This window comes from Gorilla gorilla, chromosome 1, assembly GCF_029281585.2.
Source record: "Gorilla gorilla gorilla isolate KB3781 chromosome 1, NHGRI_mGorGor1-v2.1_pri, whole genome shotgun sequence".
NCBI lineage: Eukaryota > Metazoa > Chordata > Mammalia > Primates > Hominidae > Gorilla > Gorilla gorilla.
Genome location: NC_073224.2, coordinates 125,683,807 through 125,705,163, shown reverse-complemented (window position 1 = coordinate 125,705,163; position 21,357 = coordinate 125,683,807). Strand labels below are relative to the sequence as shown.

General features: G+C 41.2%; 1 protein-coding gene across 3 annotated transcripts in view; it reads left to right on the top strand.

Annotated features, from left to right (window-relative positions):
- LOC129523581 (sortilin-like) overlaps nt 1-21,357 on the top strand; it is a 55,753-nt gene that overhangs the window by 23,391 nt on the left and 11,005 nt on the right. For all 3 annotated transcript variants that reach the window (XM_055355454.2, XM_055355453.2, XM_055355460.2), the window contains exons 2-5: nt 4,968-5,027; nt 7,063-7,136; nt 19,069-19,171; nt 20,005-20,169. In XM_055355454.2, the coding sequence (XP_055211429.1) occupies nt 4,968-5,027; nt 7,063-7,136; nt 19,069-19,171; nt 20,005-20,169 (402 nt within the window). The remainder of the gene's footprint in view (nt 1-4,967; nt 5,028-7,062; nt 7,137-19,068; nt 19,172-20,004; nt 20,170-21,357) is intronic.

Here is a 21,357-nt window from a genome sequence, read left to right as displayed (position 1 = left end):
GCAACCTCTGCCTCCTGGATTCAAGTGATTCTCCTCCCTCAGCCTCTTGAGTAGCTGGGATTACAGGTGCCCACCACCACACTCGGCTAATTTTTAGTATTTTAGTAATTTTCGTATTTTTAGTAGAGACGGGATTTTACCATGTTGGCCAGGCTGGTCTTGAACTCTTGACCTCAAGTGATCCGCCCACCTTGGCCTCCCAAAATGCTGGGATTATAGGCATGAGCCACTGCGTCTTTAAAAAATTTTAAGTCTTTAAAAAATTTTTTTTTCTTTAACATTCTCAATCCATTCTCTAATTTCTTGTGGAGTACAGTTATAACTGTTGCAATGTCCTTATCTACTAATTATCTTGTTATTTCTGAGTCAGTTTGATTTTTCTCTTCATTATGGGTCCTGATTTCTTCTTTGCATGCCTGGTTATTTTTAAAAATTTATTTTAAGAGACAGGGTCTTGCTCTGTTGCTCAGGCTGGAGTGCAGTGGTATGATCATAGCTCACTGTAGCCTCAAACTCCTGGGCTCAAGAGATCCTCCTGCCTCAGCCTCCCAAGTAGCGAGGGCTACAAGCATGTGCCACCATGCCTAGCTGATTTTTTAAAATTGTTTTTGTGGAAATGGGGGTCTTGCTACATTGCCCAGGCTGGCTTTGAACTCCTGGCCTCAAGTGATCCTCCCACCTCGGCCTCCCAAAGGGCTGGGATTATAGACATAAGCTACTGCACCTACCCACCTGATGATTTTTCAGTCGGATATTGTGAGTTTTAGCTTGTTGGGTGCTAGATATTTTTGTGTTCTTTTAAATATTCTTGAACTTTGTTCTGGAACACTGGTTACTTGGAAACAGTTTGATCCTTTTGGGTCTTGCTTTTAAGCATTTTTAGGCGGGACTGGCACAGCGTTAAGTCTGGGGTTATTTTTCTTTACCACAGAGGTAAATGTTTCTGAGTACTCTACCCAATTTCTTTGAAATAACGAGGTTTCCTATTATGGTTGCTGGTAACAGGAATTATTCCTGTTCCTGTGTGAGGTCTGAATATTGTTCTCTGCCGTCCTTTCAGGTAATTATTTCCCTGGCCTCAGGTAGTTTCCTCACATGCGTGTGCTGATGGGTGTTCAGCTGAAGACTTGGTGGGGTGGCTGGGGAGGCCCCCTGCTCAGATCTCCAGCATTTTTTTTCTGTGTAAGTCTTTCTTCTCTAATCTTCTGCCCTGTGAACCTCTTTGGCCTCCCCAGACGATATATCAGCTTCCTCTCTTCAGTTTAGGAAGAACTCTGGACTCTGCCTGGGTGCCCCTCCCCTACACTGTGCCTGAAATTCTCTCCAGGCAGTAAGCCAGTTAGCTGTAGGGTCCTCCTTGTTCAGTTCCTTGTCTGTCAGGAATCGTCGTCCTTTGTGCCTGGTGTCCAATATCTTGGAAACAGTCATTTCATATATTCTGTCGTTTTGGGTTTTTTTTTCTTTTCTTTTCTTTTTTGAGATGGAGTCTTGCCCTGTCGCACAGGCTGGAGTGCAGTGGCGCGATCTTGCCTCACTGCAGCCTCCGCCTCTCGGGTTCAAGCAATTCTCTGCCTCAGCCTCCCGAGTAGCTACCGCGCCTGGCTAATTTTTTGTATCTTTTTTTTTTTTTGAGACGGAGTCTCGCTCTGTCGCCCAGGCTGGAGTGCAGTGGCGCGATCTCGGCTCACTGCAAGCTCCGCCTCCCAGGTTCACGCCATTCTCCTGCCTCAGCCTCCGGAGTAGCTGGGACTACAGGTGCCCGCCACCACGCCCGGCTAATTTTTTGTATCTTTAGTAGAGACGGGGTTTCAGTCGAACTCCTGACCTCGTGATCCGCCTGTCTCGGCCTCCCAAAGTACTGGGGTTACAGGTGTGAGCCACCACACCCGGCCCATTCTGTGTTTTTGTTTTGTTTTGTTTTGTTTTTTATTAGCTGTTTCCGGTAGAAAGGTAAATGTGATCCCTGTCACTCCATCTTGACCAGAAGCAGAAGTCCACCCAGAAATGAACTTTTACATTTCATACTCATGTCTGTCATGGGGAAGTTAAGTGGGCCTGGCCTTATCCTTTTACTTTGTCGTCATCTTTTTCAAAACTTCATAAGTAGTTCTTAAAGAATTCAATATTTATTGCGTGCCCACTGTGCACTATGCTGTGTGTTAGCTGCTGAAATGTATAGCTTGATTCCTTTACCAGATGGACCTCAGGTCTAGTGGGGAGGACAGGCAAGGTTCTTGTGGCTACAATTAAAAGTGCTGTAATACATATTTTGAAAGATCTAAGATGCCACTGCAGTGTAGAATGACATGTACGTTGTCTTAAATATTAGAAATGATTCTGGATTAGGATTGATGGCTTTGTGCTGACTTGTGAATTCTGTCTCCTAACCATGACCAGGTTGTCTGCCCTTTCCTGGACATCCGTATTTTTTTCTCCCATTGAAGTGGCAGGATTGAATCTGTACTCTTGGGTCCCTAGCTCTCCTGGATTTATCTCCTTTCCATATGACCTTTTCTTTCTGCTTAACCTTTGGGCCTGCTGTAACATCTCATTTCATTTTTCTTTTTTAACTTTCACCAGTATGAGAATGTTAGAGACTGAAATATTAAAAAATTAATTGCATTTGCTATAGGTAGATGAGTTTTTCAGTGAGTTTGCCCATTTTCAAAAGCAAATCTTCATTGGTTATTTGGAGCGGGTGGGAGGGACAGCTTAAGGGCAGTAGAAAACCACAGTTTTGCTAGTAAATCTGGCCTACATTTCCAAAGGAACTCTTTGGATGATAAGTGAGGTCCATTACCATTTCAGTTGTTTCAGTGAAGCTGAGAGTTGCCAGTGACACGTGATAATCCTCCTCATTCTGTAGTTGAGCAATAGGAAAATGTGGGTAATGCCAGTCTGCATTGACTGGGTCGGCTGTGTAGAGCATTGCCTGAAAAGTAAAAGTTGCAGTCCTGATTGGCTCAAGACTGATATCTTACAGCCTGATGAAGACAACCACGAATTCCAGTGCCATAACTGATGAACTTTTTCTTTTCTCTTAGTCAGTTATGACAAGGACCTTCCTTGGAAAGATAACCTGTGTTTAGATGACTGTGATCTTAGCCCTTGTGATCTGCCTGGTGCTTGTGGTAGCTCTGGATGTTCCTGTTTTTCCTGAAGGACCTCATTGATGTCATTTCAGACACTATCCTCACTCAAGAGAATGTGAGGTTTTGCTATGTGTGAAATATCATATAAGACACACTGCTATGTCCGTTTTTAAGCCTCTGGTTTCAGAAGCTCTGGCAGCCCTACTTTTTCTCAGATGCCTGGCAAGCCTGCATGTCTGAATAGCCCTTCTTTCCTGCAGAGGCTGTGAGAAGCTCTGCCGAGCATTTGAGAGTTAACCATTATTTATGGAGCAAGACCTGCGTGAGGCACTGATTGTACTAACTTACAAAAATTGTGTAAGAGATTCTTTTGACATCAAAGGTACTTATGGTCCAGAGGGGAAATCACATATGTGAATTCGGAAGCCCATCACATACGTGAATTCGGAAGCCCATTCAAGACTGCAAGAGAAAATTCAAAGATAAACAAAACAGTTCATGTTTTGAGTTCTGTTTCTTTAGATTTCTATGTGGGATTGGTGGCTTGAGTGACCAAGTAGCTGGCATCCCAACCATTTATAGACATGTTCTATTTTGAGGTTGAGTTTGTGGTTTGGGGAGGATGTGTAATCATTTTCAACAAATGCTTACTGAGTGTGCAAAGTATTCCTGTGGAAGGCACAGGGAGTACCAAGAAGTATAAAGTTACATTCCCCAGCTTCCAAGGAGCTTCTCATATCTGGGAGGGCAAGGCATGTTTAAGATTTTAAAATCTTAGTACGATTATAAGTCTTAAGAAAAAAGCATAATCATCCACATTTATTAGAAATATATACTGAACTATTAAACTGTCTAAGAAATGGGGCTTGGGTGGTGAGCATGTGGCCTGGAAAAGAGAAGGATCTTCACTCTTTGCTATATAGACTCTATATAGTATGTAATTTCTATATGGTTTGAAATTTTTGCCAAGTGCAGTTATTACCTCTTTGGAATTTTTATTTTTTTTATCAGTTACAAAAATTATAGAGAACAGAAGATTGTATTAATACATATAATATTAACCTTGAATATCTCTATGTGGTAGGATTATGAGTGACTTATCTTTATTATGCGTTCTTATAATTGTCTACATCTTCTTTAATGAATATATATTATTGTATAAGTAGAGAAAGGAAGTATTTGAAAAACAAAACCCAAAACCACCTACAATGATTATTATAACTATATTTTAACATGCTTACTATATTTTGGATATAATATACCAGCTTTCCCTTTTTTACCTCCTTACTCTTACTGCAACTCTAGGAAGGTTGTTTTATTATTATCATTATTACTATTGTTATTAAATAAAAAGGTGAAACAAAGGCATTTGCTTCTTGCTTCTGCCCCTTGTCATTTTTGAGTGAGCTAGACTAGAAGTAAAAGGAATCCAGTTACGAACTTTTCAGCTATACTGTAAAGGATGCCCAGAAAAATTTAAATTATGCTGATTTGGTTACAATTACGCCTGCCAGTGTGGGCTATGATCTCTTGTTTTAAAGCATCCTAAAAATACTTTGCTATACCTTTATATTTAGTTCTGTTGGAGAAAGCAATTAGATTGTCCCATCTCCCATCTCCCCATCTGGTGCAGTAAAGAAAACTCATCTGCTTGTCTTACTTTGTGTTAGAGAGAATTTAAATTTCCAAGTTATTTGTGATTCACATTAAGTAGTTAAATCCCATCCCTCCCAAATTTTGTACTGGGAATCCATACCCACTTTGTAATTATGAACTTAATTACTCTGAACAGTAATAAAGTTCAGATAGTTAAAGAAGCCAAAGATTGAAGGAGAGTGGCTGTCATTTCTAAATTAATTTTTTTTCCCCTTATAGCATGTGTTTGATGATCTCAGAGGCTCAGTATCCTTGTCCTGGGTTGGAGATAGCACTGGGGTAAGTCATATTTTGAGTCTGTTATTTCAGCCCAGCAAGAAGATGATAACAGATTTGGGGGAGGGTTAAGCACCTAATATCATTTCTTCCTGAAACTGTCTTTAGCCTCAATCACAGAAAACACATGTTTGCAAGACAGACTTTCAGGAAGTTGTAGTTGTGTTGGTTTTGCTTTAGAATTGGGAACATCTTTTTTGCGGGGGGGTGGGGACGGAGTTTCGCTCTTGTTGCCCAAGTTGGAGTGCGATGGCATGATCTCAGCTCACTGCAACCTCCACCTCCCGGGTTCAAGCGATTCTCCTGCCTCAGCCTCCCAAGGAGCTGGGATTACAGGCACCCACCACCATGCACAGCTGATTTTTTGTATTTTTAGTGGAGATGGGGTTTCACCATGTTGGCCAGGCTGGTCTTGAACGCCTGACCTCAGGTGATCCACGCGCCTCAGCCTCCCAAAGTGCTGGGATTACAGGCATGAGCCACTGCGCCTGGCCGGGAGGTGGCCTGACCACCTTCTTCCACGGTGGGAAGATGGACACCTTTTCAGTCCTTGGTGGCTGCTTAGCATCAAGATGAGCAAGAAGAAAGATGAAAGTGCTCTGTACTGAGAAGGGAAGCTCACAATGCTTGGGGAAACCCCTATATAGAAACAGAAAATGTCCATTAAAAACATCCTGGCACTTGTCCTCCAAATTGTATTGTTCCTGTGTCCTTTCCTACAGGTGTGTTGAGGGACTGTGGTGCCCATGGGCTCATGGTTGTTCATCTGTTGGTCCCTGCCCCTGCCACAAAGGAGGTACTGCCAGGATTGGGGGAATGGAAGGAGGATCAGTCAGCTCCTTATCCCTCCTGATATACAGCTGGGCTCCCACTAGGAGGACACGCTGAGGATACATTGGCCCCTGGTCTTAAATCAGGACTTGTTGCCTGGCTGTCTTATTATCCTGCTTGAACAAGAGCAGGGGCAACATCTCCTGCCCCCTGGTATTCCATAATGCATGTGTCATAGCATTGAGGCACATGATAGTTATATTAGAAGCCTAAAGAAATAAAATCTTGGTGCTGAAAAGCAAATTGTAAATTTCTTATTTTGATTAATTTTTAAACTTTCAGTAGAATTTCTTTAAGCATAGTTTAGTTTTTTCTAAAATTTGAGTTGTACCCTAATTTCCATGATTTACCCATTTATCTTAGATAGTTGGTATCTCCAAGAATTTTTTTTTTTTGAGACAGAGTCTTGCTCTGTCACCCAGGCTGGAGAGCAGTGGTGCAATCTTGGCTCACAGCAACGTCCACCTCCCAGGTTCAAGCAATTCTCATGCCTCAGCCTCCCAAGAAGCTGGGACTACAGGCAAGCACCACCATGCCCGGCTAATTTTTGTATTTTAAGTAGAGATGGGGTTTCACCATGTTAGCCAGGCTAGTCTCGAACTTCTGACCTCAAGTGATCCGTCTGCCTCAGCCTCCCAAAGTGCTGTGATTGCAGGCGTGAGCCACCGTGCCCAGCCATCTCCAGGATTTCTCATATGGCTTTCTGAGACTCCCTAGACTCTTGGAGTAATCCATCCAGAATCATTTCCTCATGCATAGTTTTTGGTAGATAAGGTACTGAAAAAATGAATTTCATGAAGAACCAACGGCAAGGAGAAGAAAAAGACAGACATACATGACACAGTGATCTCTGTGAGAACACCCACGCTATTCTAGACTCTGTAAGGAGAAAAGGGAAGAGGGTTCTTGCCTGAGAGTATCTTACAATAATTTGGATACAAAATAGTTAAAGCCTTCTTTTATTTTAATGTGTATTTGAGTAGTCAGCCTCACTGCTTCAATGAAGGCAATGGGGATCATCCCAACAAAATGAGCTGAGGACTTTCTCATCATTCTCAGCCCTAGTAACTAGATCCTTCTAGACTTTGGGGAGTACTACAAAGTAGGGATATCAAAAGTCTTTTAGGTGTTGGCTTAATCTCGAACACATATCAGCATGTGATTGGAATATCTTTTTTATTTACGGAATGCTTTTTTCTCTCTCCAGGTCATTCTAGTCTTGACTACCTTCCATGTACCACTGGTAATTATGACTTTTGGACAGTCCAAGCTATATCGAAGGTGAGATCAATAACACGCGTTGGAGCATTTCACTAAGTAACATTGAGAATATAGATTCTCCCTTTTCTAGACATGATGGCATGTAACAGTTGATGTAAAAGATCTTCTAGCCATCTTAAGTTTTCACCAGACTGTCACACTCAGCACATGTTTTTGTTGTTGTTGTTGTTTGAGACAGGGTCTCACTCTTGTCATCCAGGCTGGAGTGCGGTGGCGTCATCTTGGCTCACTGCAGCCTCCACCTCCCAGGCTCAAGCCATCCTCCCATTTCAGCCTCCCAGGTAGCTGGGACTGCAGGCACACGCCACCATGCCCAGCTAATTTTTTGTATTTTTTGTAGAGACAGGGTTTCCCCATGTTGCCTAGGCTTATACTGAGCTCCTGGGTTCGAATGATCCACCTGCCTCCAAAAGTGCTGGGATTATAGGCGGGAGCCACTGCACCCGGCCCTTAGCACACTTTTTAACGTCTACTCTTTTTTTTTTTTGAGCAGGGTCTAGCTCTGTCACTCAGGCTGGAGAGCAGTGGCGCAAACACAGCTCATTGCAGCCTCTCCCTCCCAGGCTCAAGCCATCCACCATCTTCCCACCTCAGCCTCCCAAGTGGCTGGCATTACAGGCACGTACCTCCATGCCTGGGTAATTTTTGTATTTTGGATAGACAGGGTTTCACCATGTTGCCCAGTCTGGTATCGAGCGCCTGGGCTCAAGCTGTCTTCCCACCTCAGCCTCCCAAAGTGCTAGGATTACAGGTGTGAGCCACCATGCCTGGCCTTAGCATCTAATTAGCAACTGAAAGAAGTATGAAAAGGGACCTGGTTCCAAGGAGGTTGGTTTGACCTGACTGAGGGGCAGAACAATAAAGGAAGATGAAGAAAGAGTGTATAGTGCTGTGTGTTTGTGTTCATTTATATGGATATTTATTTGTGGGAAGGTAGTATGGGGTTTAAAAAGTCTTTCTATTTAGTGTGAGTACAAAATGGTTTTTTATATTCCTGAAATGAAAGTCTTCATTGTACTTTCCCAGCAAATATTTATACAGCATTTTGAGGCCTAAGCAGATTATTTTTAGGTAAGAAGGAGGCTCTCAGGTCGGACCTACCAAAGTTCTTTGTAGTGTTCACACTGGCGATGATGGTGGTAACATGTGTTCTGGAACCACAACCTATACTGTGACATTGGTGAAGTTTTAGAGTTGTCTTCTCAAAGGTATGACTTGGTTTAAAAGTAGGTTCTGTTCCTTAGCAGTAAGATTCAAGACCAACTACCTCCTAGAGATTGCTGAATGATTGTGTCTTCTCAATCATTTATGTCTGTCTCATTTTCCCCTAGAGACCTAAAGAAATAATGACATACCAGCAGATGATATAGAAACTACCCTAGGGTCAGGGTATCTCCCAGGAGTAATGGTACTTTCTCAAGGTTCTTTATTTGACTGCTGTTCTTGGCCCAAGTGGGAGTGAACCCATGTTCAAGCTCTGAAATGGATTAGCCTAACCTCTCTTCCCCATGAGGTATGAACTTTGACTACATCTCCTGGGCATGGAGCCAGAGGTCTCTGCCCTTCAATACATTGATGTTGGTCCCAGAGAGGCAGCAAATACCTTTAGGCCAACAAGGAATTGCCATCTAACTACAGTGTAAATTCCATGAAGGCAAGGTTCTTGACTAACTGGGGTCCCCAGGATCTAGCCAAATGCCTAACATGTAGTAGGCAAGCAGCAAATAATAATTGAATAAATGAGTGAATGTCTTGGCTTCTTTATCATTTTTAGATGGTTAATTAAATTTTTTTAAATATAGGATTCACTATATTTTAGAATCTTGGAGCTAGAAAGCGCTATAGTAGGTGACTTTGTTTATTCAATCAGAACAGTAGTTGAACCATTTTAGATGAAAAACATCCTATTTGGGGAGAGAAAAATGCATTTTAAAATGTGTAACTTTGCTTCAGTAACTCTTTCTCGTGGTTAAGAATGTTTGCTATTATAAATTCCCTCCTCACAAAATTAGCTGGGCATGGTGTCACACACCTGTGGTCCCAGCTACTTGGGAGACTGAGGTAGGAGCATCTCTTGAGTCCGGGAGGTTGAGGCTGCAGTAGCTATGATCACATCACTGCACTCCAGGCTGGGTGACAGAGCAATACCCTTTCTCAAAAAAATAAAATATCTCCTCATGATAGTTTTTCTTACCAACCTGTGTTTCATTATAAAAGCAGTATAATCATATTATAGGACATTTGAAAATTTTAAAGGAAAGAAAAAAGTTCACCATACAGCCACGTGTAATCTTAATTTGTTTGCAGTTTATTATCTTGACCTTCCCCTTTGATGTTGTATCATATAATGTAGAGTATTGGGAGGCAATGTGGAATAGCAAAATGTTGCCAAGCTTTGTTGGCAAGTAGGCTCAGGATTGAATCACAGCACTGTCATTGCAAACAGAATGAACTTGGGAAAGTCATTTAACCTCCTAAGTCTTTTTTGTCATCTGTAAAAGGACAATAATAATGCCCACCTCAGAGCCGTTGTGAGGTATGCTCTGCAGTGCCTGGCATGGAGTAATAGCTTGGTGCTGTTAGCTGCTGCCATGCCAATGATCAGGGATAGCATGTAGCCAGCAGGTACTGGCATTGCTGTACCAGTTGTTAAAATGAATTTGAAGCCTTCAGGCAGATTGCCTGCCCCCAGATGCCTCCACGTCTTCTACAAATGCACACTGCACCCCCTAGCCCCTGCCAACATGCAAATGTTACTAACACCTGGCATTATGACCTACATCCATGCTGATGGGTCAGTACTCATACCTTCACTCTGCTGGTAACCCCTCATTTTTTTAGATTGACATAATTTACTTAATCATTGTTCCATTGGATAGTTAGGTTGTAGCTGTTTTTTTCGCTGTAACTAATACTACTGTGATCAGTATCATACATATTTGTGTCATAGGGGATGTTTATTTCTAGTTCACTCTTCAGTAGCAAAGGAAAACCTCCACTCTGATGGATGTCAACGTGTTTTAAAGGCTGTTTGTTAAATGCCTCTTTCTCTAGGTTGAATTATCTTCTATACCTAATGCCTCAACAACTTAAGACAATCAAAACCAAAACAAGAACCAATACTGCCATGTCACTGTTTAAATACCACCACCATCAGACTCAGCCTTTTTTCAGCCTGTTTTTGTCTAGTCTTGTGGAAAACCCCGCTTTCCTGACATACTTTACTAGAGTGCAATTCTGTTTGTTTCTGATATAGTATAATGTTACCAAGGTACTTTTTTTTCATGTTACCCAACAGTTTTTTGTTTCTTTTTTTGTTTGTTTGTTTGTTTAACCACATTGACTTTGAATTATCTCTTCCCTGCCATGAAGTGGAAACTGACTCTGTACCCACTTCCAGAGTTTAGGCGGAAACTGTAAATATGCCTTGTTGCCTTTCCAACTGGGCTGGCCTGGCTTAAAGTGACTGGCCAGCCAAGTCAACCATGTCAAACATGCCAACCAAGAGGCAACTGTTGTTTCAGAAATGAGAAAGGGAAAGAAGCAGTTTGATCAAAATGGGTCCTGAGTATGCTGAAGTTGCCCAATTACCGATAAAAGCCCATTGAACCCACTCTGAAGATTTTTCTGTTTTTCACAGCATTGGTGATTATATTATTCATTAGACCATCTTCGCGTACTAAATCTTATATGGTTAAAGGTTCATTTGGATTTGAAATAAAAAACAGCAAATCACATGCCACCTGCTCTGTGTATTACAGCATGAAGTCTCACAAGAATAGAAGGAAGTTGTCTCTGTTGATATACAGAATTAGAGGGAGTATACTTCTGTCTTTAGGCCGTGAAAAAGAATTATTGAAGGATTTGGGAGATTATATGTATGTGTATGTATGTATATGTGTGTATACATATGTTTCTGTATACATATGTTTGTGTGTATGTACATGCATACACACACATATGCATATTTTCCATTTAAGGGAATCATATTTGTATAGTATAAATTTTGATTTCCTTATAAGGAATATTAATTTTATAATGGATTATAGAGTATGTTTGTCTCTCACTTGCACATATGAAGTTAAAGAAATAAACTAGCTACAATTAAGATGATAATTTGATTTTTGGCAACTAAAAGATATTTTCCATCTTTTTGTTTTATGATGTCTTGAGTCCAACTTTTCATTGTATAATTTACTTAGTGAAGCAAATGTAGGCATTATTCTACACCAATGTTATATACCTAATTATTAATATCACAAAGACTGCTGGGCTATTTTATTCCTGGTGTTTCTATTGAGAATTGCTCAAATTTCCCTATTAAGAGGTTTTGCATTAAAATATATTACATAGTCAATGTAAGTTTTTCAGAATGTTACTTGAGATTTTTTAAAAAGGATAACTTAAAGGTATACAATGCAAAGTGCTGCTAGTGCAGTAAACCAGCTTCTTCAAGGCATGTTGTGTAACAACCTTTTTAATGATATGCTCAGTTCAGTTTTCACTGCAGTAGATTGTTAACAATGACTGCATATTTCAGTTACAAGCTTGGGATAAACTCCATTTACAACATATATTTTCTTGCTTTTTTTTTTTTTAAAGAAAAAGTATATTAAAATGTGATGATGGCGTTTTACCTTTAATACAACTTCACTTCTATACACGTAAAGTTGTCATTCAGAGTAAGATGAAGACCCACAAATACATATTCATGTTCCTTCTGATTAAAAGTTCTGTGATTTTTTTATTTACAATATCTTACTCTCTTTATTTTCCCACTTGTAGTTTCAAAATTTCTACAGAAAACATGTATCCTTTCCCAATAATGATAAAACACAACATAGTTAAATAAAAACACAAGGTAATATCAGACAGTGGGGGAAAAAGACACTGAAATATTGGGAATTAAGTTTATTATGAATTCAAATCTTGCCAGTATTACCCAGCAGTAGTTTCAGGTCCATGATTATTTTGATACATTTTAATAAACTACATTCTCCCTGTTGATCTTTTACCTGGAAATCTCAGTGCAGTTGGTTGTCATTATTAGTGATAGTTATGTTCTGTAAAGTTGTCATGAATATTGAATTAGTTAATAGTGAACCATTGCTCCTAGGGGGACATATAGGGTTAGGTTTCTGCAAACTTCTGGTCACAGCACTCATTTTCACCAAATGATCAATACATAACTTTGCTTTATGTGTGTTTCTGTTTAAAGATACCTTATTTAATGTGTATTATTGATTCATTAACACTGAATTCACGGCCAATAGCACTAGAACTCTTGCCCAAACAAGGCTTGTCTCATATACTCGTATTTCCTCCATGAGGCACATCAAAGTCTTCTTGTGTTTAGGAACACTAAACAGCTTGTTGACACTGCTCTTGGAGGCTATTTAAACAGAAAAAGTACCCCCCCAAAAAAAGCATAAACTTGCAAAAACCTAAGTAGAAAAAAACTAAGTAGACCGTGAAAAGGACACTTATTTATAGTATTAGAACTGAACACAAAGGCAAAGCATCACCTTGTTTGACCTCAGCTGGGAATGGGTACACTGGGTGACTCACATTTTTGCTGCTCTATGAATGTCTATAAATGACTGGCAAGGCACCATGAGTACTGATTTGGGGATTACAAATAAATTTAAGAAGGTAAACAAATTTACAAATATAGAATCCATGAATAATGAAGATTGTATAAGCTTTCTCAATTAGTAAAAACCACAAAACAATAATATTTTTAAGAGTTTACCATCATCCTTGTTACTTTTATGTTATAATTTATAGTGGCTTAGTCATGGCAAAATGAACAAAAGAAAATGGGTAGAAGCAGAAAGAGTTTTTGAGGTGCATGCTTGAAAAAGCCTACATAGCTGTTAATGAAACTTAAAGATGATTCTGGTGAAGGCTCAGAAAGAAAAGAGGAGGGCTGTAGAGAAAACTTCCATCTTAGAGAATACCTAAGTAATCCATGGTAGAATATTCGTAAAAATGTGGACCACAAAGGCCATTATGATGGGTTTCTGGCAGAAATGAGGAACTTGTTATTGGACAGTAGAGAAAAAGCAATCCTTGTTATAAAGTGGCAGAGAACTAGGCTGAATTGTGTTCATGTTCTAGTGTTTTGTGGAAAGTAGAACTTGCAAGCAATGAAATTGCATATTTAGCTAAAACAATATCTAAGTAAAATGTTGAAGTTGCAGCTTGGTTCCTCCTGACTGCTCGTAGTAAAATGTGGGAAAAGAGAAATGACTTAAAGACAGAATTATTAAGCAAGAAGAAAGTAGTACTAAAAGATTTGGAAAATTCTCAGTCTATCTAAATTGCACAGACTGCAATAATAGGATGTGAATAATTAGGATGTGGCCAAGTGATCATTTGATAAAGAGATTAGCATAGGTGTAAACTAAGAACTCAATCAGTCACCCCAACAGGAAAACTGCCAGTTTGAACCCAATGAGGGAAGGCTTTCAGATTTCAAGGACCACAGAGCTATTCAGTTGCGTATGTGTGCTCTTCTTTAAGACAAGGCCATTCAGGAATCACCAAGGCTGCCTCCTCAATTTCAAAAGAAGGGACCATCACCCAAAGCCATGGGAGAAGGGCCACCCAGATCCTTGCGGGCCTACCCCCTTTCTGGCAAGGCTGCAGAGCAAGAACACAATCCCAGCGTGTCTGGGAAGAGGAGGGACCCCCTCCCCAATATTGGACCTGTAGGACAGAGCATAGAGCCAAAGAGAATTGTTTTCAAGCTTTAATATCTAGGCCAGGCGCAGTGGCTCATACTTGTAATCCCAGCACTTTGGGAGGCTGAGGTGGAAGGATTGCTTGGGGCCAGGAGTTTGAGACCAGCCTGGGCAACATAGTGAGACCCATCTCTACCAAAAAAAAAAAAAAATTTAGTGTGGTGGCACATGACTGTAGTCCTAGCTACTTGGGAGGCTAAGGCAGAAGAATTGCTTGAGCTCAGGAGTTCTAGGCTATAGTGAGCTATGATCTCATCATTGCACCCCAGCCTGGGTGGCAGAGCAAGACCCTCTCTTTATTTATTTATTTTTGACACAGGGTCTTACACTGTTGCCCAGGCTGGAGTGCAGTGGCATGATCACGGCTCATTGTGGCTTTGAGCTCCTGGGCTCAAGTGATCCTCCTGCCTCAGCCTCCCAAGTGGCTGGGACTACAGGCTGGAAACCACCATGCTCAACTAAATTTTGTATACTTTGTAGAGATGGGTTTTCACTAAGTTGCCTTTGGGAGGCCGAGGTGGGAGGATGCCCAGCCTTAAGACCTACTCTTTAAAAATAACTAAATAAATATATCTCATGAAGTTTGCCTGTATTTTAGACTTATTTGGAGTCACCTTTCATCTTTTCCATTTCCCTTTTTTGGAATGGAAATGTCTATACTGTGCCTGTCCCACCATTGTATTTTGGAAGTGCATAACTTGTTTGGTTTCACAGGTACACAACTGAAGAGCAGTTTGCTTCAAGATGAATCATACCTTGAGTCTCACCTTTGTCTGATATAGATGATATTTAGATGACACTTTCAATTTTAGACTTTAGAGTTGATGCTGGAACAAGTTAAGACTTTAGGCCAGACGCGGTAACTCATGCCTGTAATCCCAGCACTTAGGGAGGCCTAGGAGGGTGGATCATCTGAGGTCAGGAGTTCGAGACCAGCCTGGCCAACATGGAGAAACCCTGTCTCTACTAAAAATACAAAAATTAGCTGGGTGTGGTGGCACATACCTGTAATCCCAGCTACTTGGGAGGCTGAGGCAGGAGAACCGCTTGAACCTGGGAGACAGAGGTTGCAGTGAGCCGAGATCATGCCATTGCACTCCAGCCTGGGTAACAAGAGTGGAACTCTGTCTCAAAAAAATAAAATAAAATAAAAAGGCTTTTGAGGCTGCTGGGATGTAATGAATGTATTTTGCATGTGAGAAGGACATGAGTTTGGAGGAATGGAGTGGAGGGGCAGGGTGGGGGTGTCAGGATGCCGTACACTGAATGTTTATGTTCCCTCTGAACTCATATGTTGAAATTTTAACCCCTAGTGCGATGGTATTAGGAGGTGGGACCTTCGGTAAGTGATTAGGTCATAAGGGCAGAACCTTCACCAGTGGGATTAGTCCCCTTATAAGAGAGACCCCGAGAGCTCCCTTGCCCCTTCTGTCATGTACGGTTACAGTGACAAGAGGGTAATCTGTGAAGCAGGAAGCAGACCCTCACCAGACAGCACATCTGCTGGCACCTTCATCTTGGACTTCTCAGCCTCCAGAACAGTGAGAAATGAATTTCTGCTGTTTATAAGCCACCCAGTTTATAATATTCTTTTATAGCAGCCCTAGCTAAAATAAGCTCTATTCCAAATATATTTGTATTTTAGCATTATTTTCTTGAGTTATAAACATGTGCATGTTTACACCGTGGATACATGCAAAAATGATCATTTATTTTTGGTAACCAGAAAATGGATATTAGTGTTGATGCATAGAATTGTTATTAAAAAGACTTGTTTCTTTTTTTTTCTTTTTTTTTTTTTTTTGAGACGGAGTCTCGCTGTGTCGCCCAGGCTGCAGTGCAGTGGCACGATCTCGGCTCACTGCAACCTCTGCCTCCCGGGGTCAAGCAATTCTCTGCCTCAGCCTCCTGAGTAGCAGGGATTTCAGGCGCGTGCCACCACGCCTGGCTAATTTTTGTGTTTTTAGTAGAGACAGGGTTTCACCATCTTGGCCAGGCTCGTCTTGAACTCCTGACCTTTTGATCCACCTGCCTTGGCCTCCCAAAGTGCTGGGATTACAGGCGTGAGCCACCACGCCCGGCCAAAAAGACTTGTTTCTAAAGCAGTTGGTTTCACAGTGTTTTAACTGTTTACTTATCATTCGACGGCTGTTCATAACGCTATTATCATATGGAATTTGAAAATTAGATTTATCAAAGTTGCTTCATCAATTACCTCTTCATGACATATGCTGATAGAAAATAAAGTGCTAGGATCATGCCTCTAATTCTAGAGCTTTGGGAGGCCAAGGTGGGAAGATTGCTTGAGGCCAGGAGTTTGAGACCATACATATCTTCATGATATGTATGCTGATAGAAAATAAAGCTACATTTAAATAAAGCATTATGTTAAAAAATATACCCCTGGGCCCAAAGTGGCCTTGCTAGAACCCTACTTAAGTCCCAGCAGGTTGATACTAGTTCATTTTCTCCATTTATTTAACTGACTATAGTACCAGAGTGCTGTAGCAGGTGATTTTTTGTTTTGCTCATGCTGGTTTCTTTTTTTGAAGGGCAGGGATGTGTTTGTTGTGCCAAGTTCTTAAAAAGCAAGCAGGCTTGCCAACAGGTTTGTGGAGATTCTCTGGGGATGTCATGAAGGAGGACCAATTTGTAAACTAGTACTAATCAGGCTGCTTCAACCCCTTTGGAAAATTTACAGAGCTGTTGATGATACATGCACTGTAGAGCTGGGAATTGTTTATGCACATCTCTTGGCCAGCTGTCAGGAAGATAAGAGCTGATCTACTGCAAAGCCAAAGAAAGGGTAATATAATATAGGACTCTGTTGGGTGGCGCCCAATTGTATTTCATTTATCTAGGAATTTTCTGTGTGTGTGTATGTACTTAAGGAAGGATAGAGTCATTCAGACAACTTAGACATATGTAGTTTGTTTCAGCATATTATCAGGGACCTCTACATACACACATGGATACTTCCCTTCTGTCTCCAACTTTCTCTTAGCTGATCTCTTCTGCCAGGTCATAAGCCCCCAGCAAGATAGAGGAAGACCCCAGTTTGTAAGGGAAAAAATCCTCACAGATAATTAAAAGTTATCTCCAGTTTAGGGCTAAAGGTTCAGAGAATTGGACTATAGTTTCAATTTTGCCCTTAATTAACTAGTTGACTTTTGATAAATTGCCTTCCCTTGCAACTCCTCATCTGTGAAATGAGGGAGTTGGACAAGATGTTCACTTCAGCCCCTTACACTGCTCATGGTTCTGCAATTCTTTATTTGTTGAGGCCGCTACCAAAACCTGTAACATCATTTACATCATGTACGTTCAAGCTTCACTTATTGATGGGGATACATTCTGCGAAGTGCATCATTAGGTGATTTCATTATTGTGCAAACATCACAGAGTGTACTTACTCACACCTGGACAGTATAGCCTGCTACACACCACAGCTATATGGTATAACTTCTTGTTCCTAGGCAACAAACCTGTAGAGCATGTTACTGTACTGAATTCTGTAGGCAGCTGTAACACAGTACTAAGTATTTGTATATCTAAGCATAGAAAAAGGCATGGTAACAATATGGTTTCATAATCTGGACTCACCATCATATAAACAGTCCATTGGTAACCAAAACATCTTCATGCAACACATAACTATATTCTATCATTGAAGACCACTGCAGATTACATTTATCTGTGTGCAAAAATTTGCAGTGCACAGCAGTCTTTGTTGATGGATACTTAAATTTAATGAACATTAAGATTTAGCATTGTGTATTGTGTAGGAGAGCTATACATAGTATTAAACCTGTCAGGGTTAGACAGCTATGGAATTTTTGCTTTTATTTTCCAGAATCTAAACATGGATTCGAATACTTCTCAAAGATATTGTTGGAATGAACTTTTGGAAAAAGCTTGGAAACTCTGAGAGTTGAGATTAAGTTCGTTTGTTTTTCCTAGCTGTATTTCATGTACTGAGTGCCTTACAGACTTGTGCCTAGGGATGGTAACTTCTACGGGGAAAAACTTCAAGAACTTGCTACAACTTCATTTACAGCTTTATCATAACTACTGTGGATTAATAGATTAGTTAGAAGCCTTTGGGAGCACTTTGCATAGATCTCACCTTAAACTAACCTGAATAATAAGGGAATAGTTGATTCTGTAACTAAGTACAGAGGAATGACAGGCTTCAGGGTCAATTCAATTCAGTGTCATAGGCTCTGCTTCTCAGGTATTCTGAAATTACCTTCTCTGTGCTCCCATTGTGACAGAATGATGATAGCAGTCTTTACTGTGTGTTCACATATTGCATCATTGGGGTTTCTCAACCTTAGTACTCTTGACATTGGGGCCAGGTAATTCTTTATTATTGTGGGACTGTCCTGTGCCTTGTAGGATGTTTGGCAACATCGCTGGCCACTACCCACTTAATGCCAGTAGCGCCTCAGCCCTGCATTGTGATAATCAAAAATGTCTGTAGGACCGGGCGCAGTGGCTCACGCCTGTAATCCCAGCACTTTGGGAGGCCGAGGCGGGCGGATCACTTTGAGCTTGGGAGTCAAGACCAGCCTGAGCAATGTGGTGAAACCCCGTCTCTACTTAAAATACAAAAATTAGCCAGGCGTGGTGACACGGACCTGTAATTCCAGCTACTCAGGAGGCTGAGGCTGGAGAATCACTTGAGCCTGGGAATTGCACCACTGAGCTGAGATTGCATCACTGCACTCCAGCCTGGGTAACAGAGTGTGATCTTGTCTCAAAGGGAAAAAAAAAGTCTGCAAACATTACCAAATGTTTCTTGGGGGACAAAAGCACCCTGATTGAGAACTGCTGGTCTGAAGGAATATAGACCATTTTATCAGGTGGCTATCATAAGTGGGAGGCAGTGTGCTTCCTAGAAGACCCCAAATTTCCCACCCACCTTTTATCTCCCATTGGCTCATCCTGAGTCACTCCCCGATTCCTGAACCCCCATCACTGGTGAGCGGGTTGCGGGGTTGGGGGGGGGTGGTGGAATGTTCTTCGGACTCACCAGGGCACCTCTGGAGCTAGGAATGTGGCTATTCAGGGTGAGCCGAGTCTCTCAGCATGATTGGTGGAAAGGGAGAATGAAAGCTGAGTAGGAACTCAGTAATATCCATGACCACTGCACCCTAAATTTGCCCTTTTTTTCTTCCTCTCAGTGAGGATTATGGGAAGAACTTTAAGGATATTACAAATCTCATCAATAACACCTTTATTCGGACTGAATTTGGCACGGCTATTGGTCCTGAGAACTCTGGAAAGGTGAGACTCATTCTTGTATACATAAAGCTTGTGCTTGATACCACATGCAGAGCTGTCAGGTATTAGTATTGGCATGGTCCAGTGATTCACAGTAATGTATTTTAGTTTAGTATTGCTATATTTATATTTTAAAATTAAACACAATTTTTTTAAGGGTCTCACTCTGTCTCCCAGGCTGGAGTGCAGTGATACCATCACGGCTCGCTGCAGCCTTGACCTTCCAGGCTCAAGGGATCCTCCCACCTCAGTCACTTGAGTAGCTGGGACTACAGGCTCTTGCCACCACTCCTGGGTAATTTTTGTATTTTTTTGTAGAGGGTTTTGCCATGTTGCTCAGGCTGGTCTTGAACTCCTGGGCTCAAGCAATCCACCCACCTCAGCCCCTGAAGTGCTGGGATTACAGGCATGAGCCACTGTGCCTGCCTTAAACACAATTTAATATCGATCATATAAGAATGGAACTCTGAGCACACAGGTTTATTTGTTTTTGTTCCCCACCCAAGGTGCACCAAAGCCCTTAATTATGCAGCAGTTGCTTAACATTACAATGTATATAACCTATGACAACATTTTAGTTTTTTGGAAAACTAATCTCAGTTAGCCTAATCTAGGCTTGAACCCACAGATATGATGTCCCAGCTCAGTTCAGGGTGTTATTTTTTTATAAGAATAAGACCCAAGGGGTAGAGTGGAACAACTAATCAGTTTTTATAACTCTTCTTATTTCTAGAACTAAAATTTCTTAACTAATGTCTGGTGAAAATGGTGTAAGAACTCCTGTGCTTGCATAGATAGTATCATACCCTGAATCAGATCTTTCCTCTTCCTATCAGGTGGTATTAACAGCAGAGGTGTCTGGAGGAAGTCGTGGAGGAAGAATCTTCAGATCATCAGATTTTGCGAAGAATTTTGTGCAAACAGATCTCCCTTTTCATCCTCTCACTCAGATGATGTATAGCCCTCAGAATTCTGACTATCTTTTAGCTCTCAGCACTGAAGTAAGTCCAGTTGAGGAACATGGTTTGCCTTTTGCATTTTATAGTCTCAAATGTACTGTCTTAGAAGGATCCTTTAGGAAATGCTTTTAATATTGGACTTCTTTCGAGTCTCCTTATGACATGAAGTATGTATTTTTTTAACGTTTTTTCCTATTTGGTAAAGGACACGATTCCCACATGCTATCTATTCCAGGTAAGTGTGATGCCTAGTTGTCACTGTAATTTTTTTAAGTGACTAAATGTGTGGTATTGGAGTAATGAACTAGAAAACAGTTTAATTTAATCATTCTTGTGCTACAAGGGACAAGCATAAATTGTCAAACTCCTGATGTTGTCATTGTTCCTTTTCTATGATCAAACAACATCTTTCTAATTTTTTTCTTTTTTGTTATGTCCTCAGTTTATAAAACATACTGATTTCTGTCTTTGACACTCATGTATTAAATATCCAAAGTCTTAAATCCCTGTGCTCCCTACCACGTTCCTATACTTTCCCCAGAAACCAGTGTGTTTCCCTAACCCTCCCACTTCTCAAAGTTCTCTGAGGAACACATTCAGCTTCTCCTTTCCTGTAGGACCAGTCTCCTTTACTGTGGTTAAGGGCCCAAAGTGGCTGAGTTGCTAGACTATAATAATCAGAATTATACTTTACATTTTTATGGCCTTCTCTCATCAGATAGAAACACCTGAGGAGCTAGTTCAAGAGGCACACATCCCTTTGCCCAAACCCAGATATAATAAATCAATGACTTCTGTTGTGGGGTGGCTAATATTTTTAACAGGCTCCCCAGCTGAGCCTGAGCACCAAAGTTTGAGAGTCATTGCTGTACTGACTGTTTTGGGGTCCGAAACAAGATCATCAACTGTGAACAAGTCAGGCTGAGCAAAGGATGACATAGGAGGACGAAGGGCACTGGAAGAGAGGTCTGGGTTCTGGGCTTTCTGTGGGGAGATTTTTGAGCAGAGGTGAGGCTGAGGGGCACCAGGAGGGCCAGAGTTATGTTTTTTTTGCTTTTTTTTTTTTTTTTTTTTTTTTTTTTTTGAGACAGAGTTTTGCTCTTCTTGCCCAGGCTGGAGTGCAATGGCGCAATCTGGTCTCACTGCAACCTCCACCTCCCGGGTACAAGTGCTTCTCCTGCCTCAGCCTCCAGAGTAGCCGAGATTACAGGCATGTGCACCCAGGCCCAG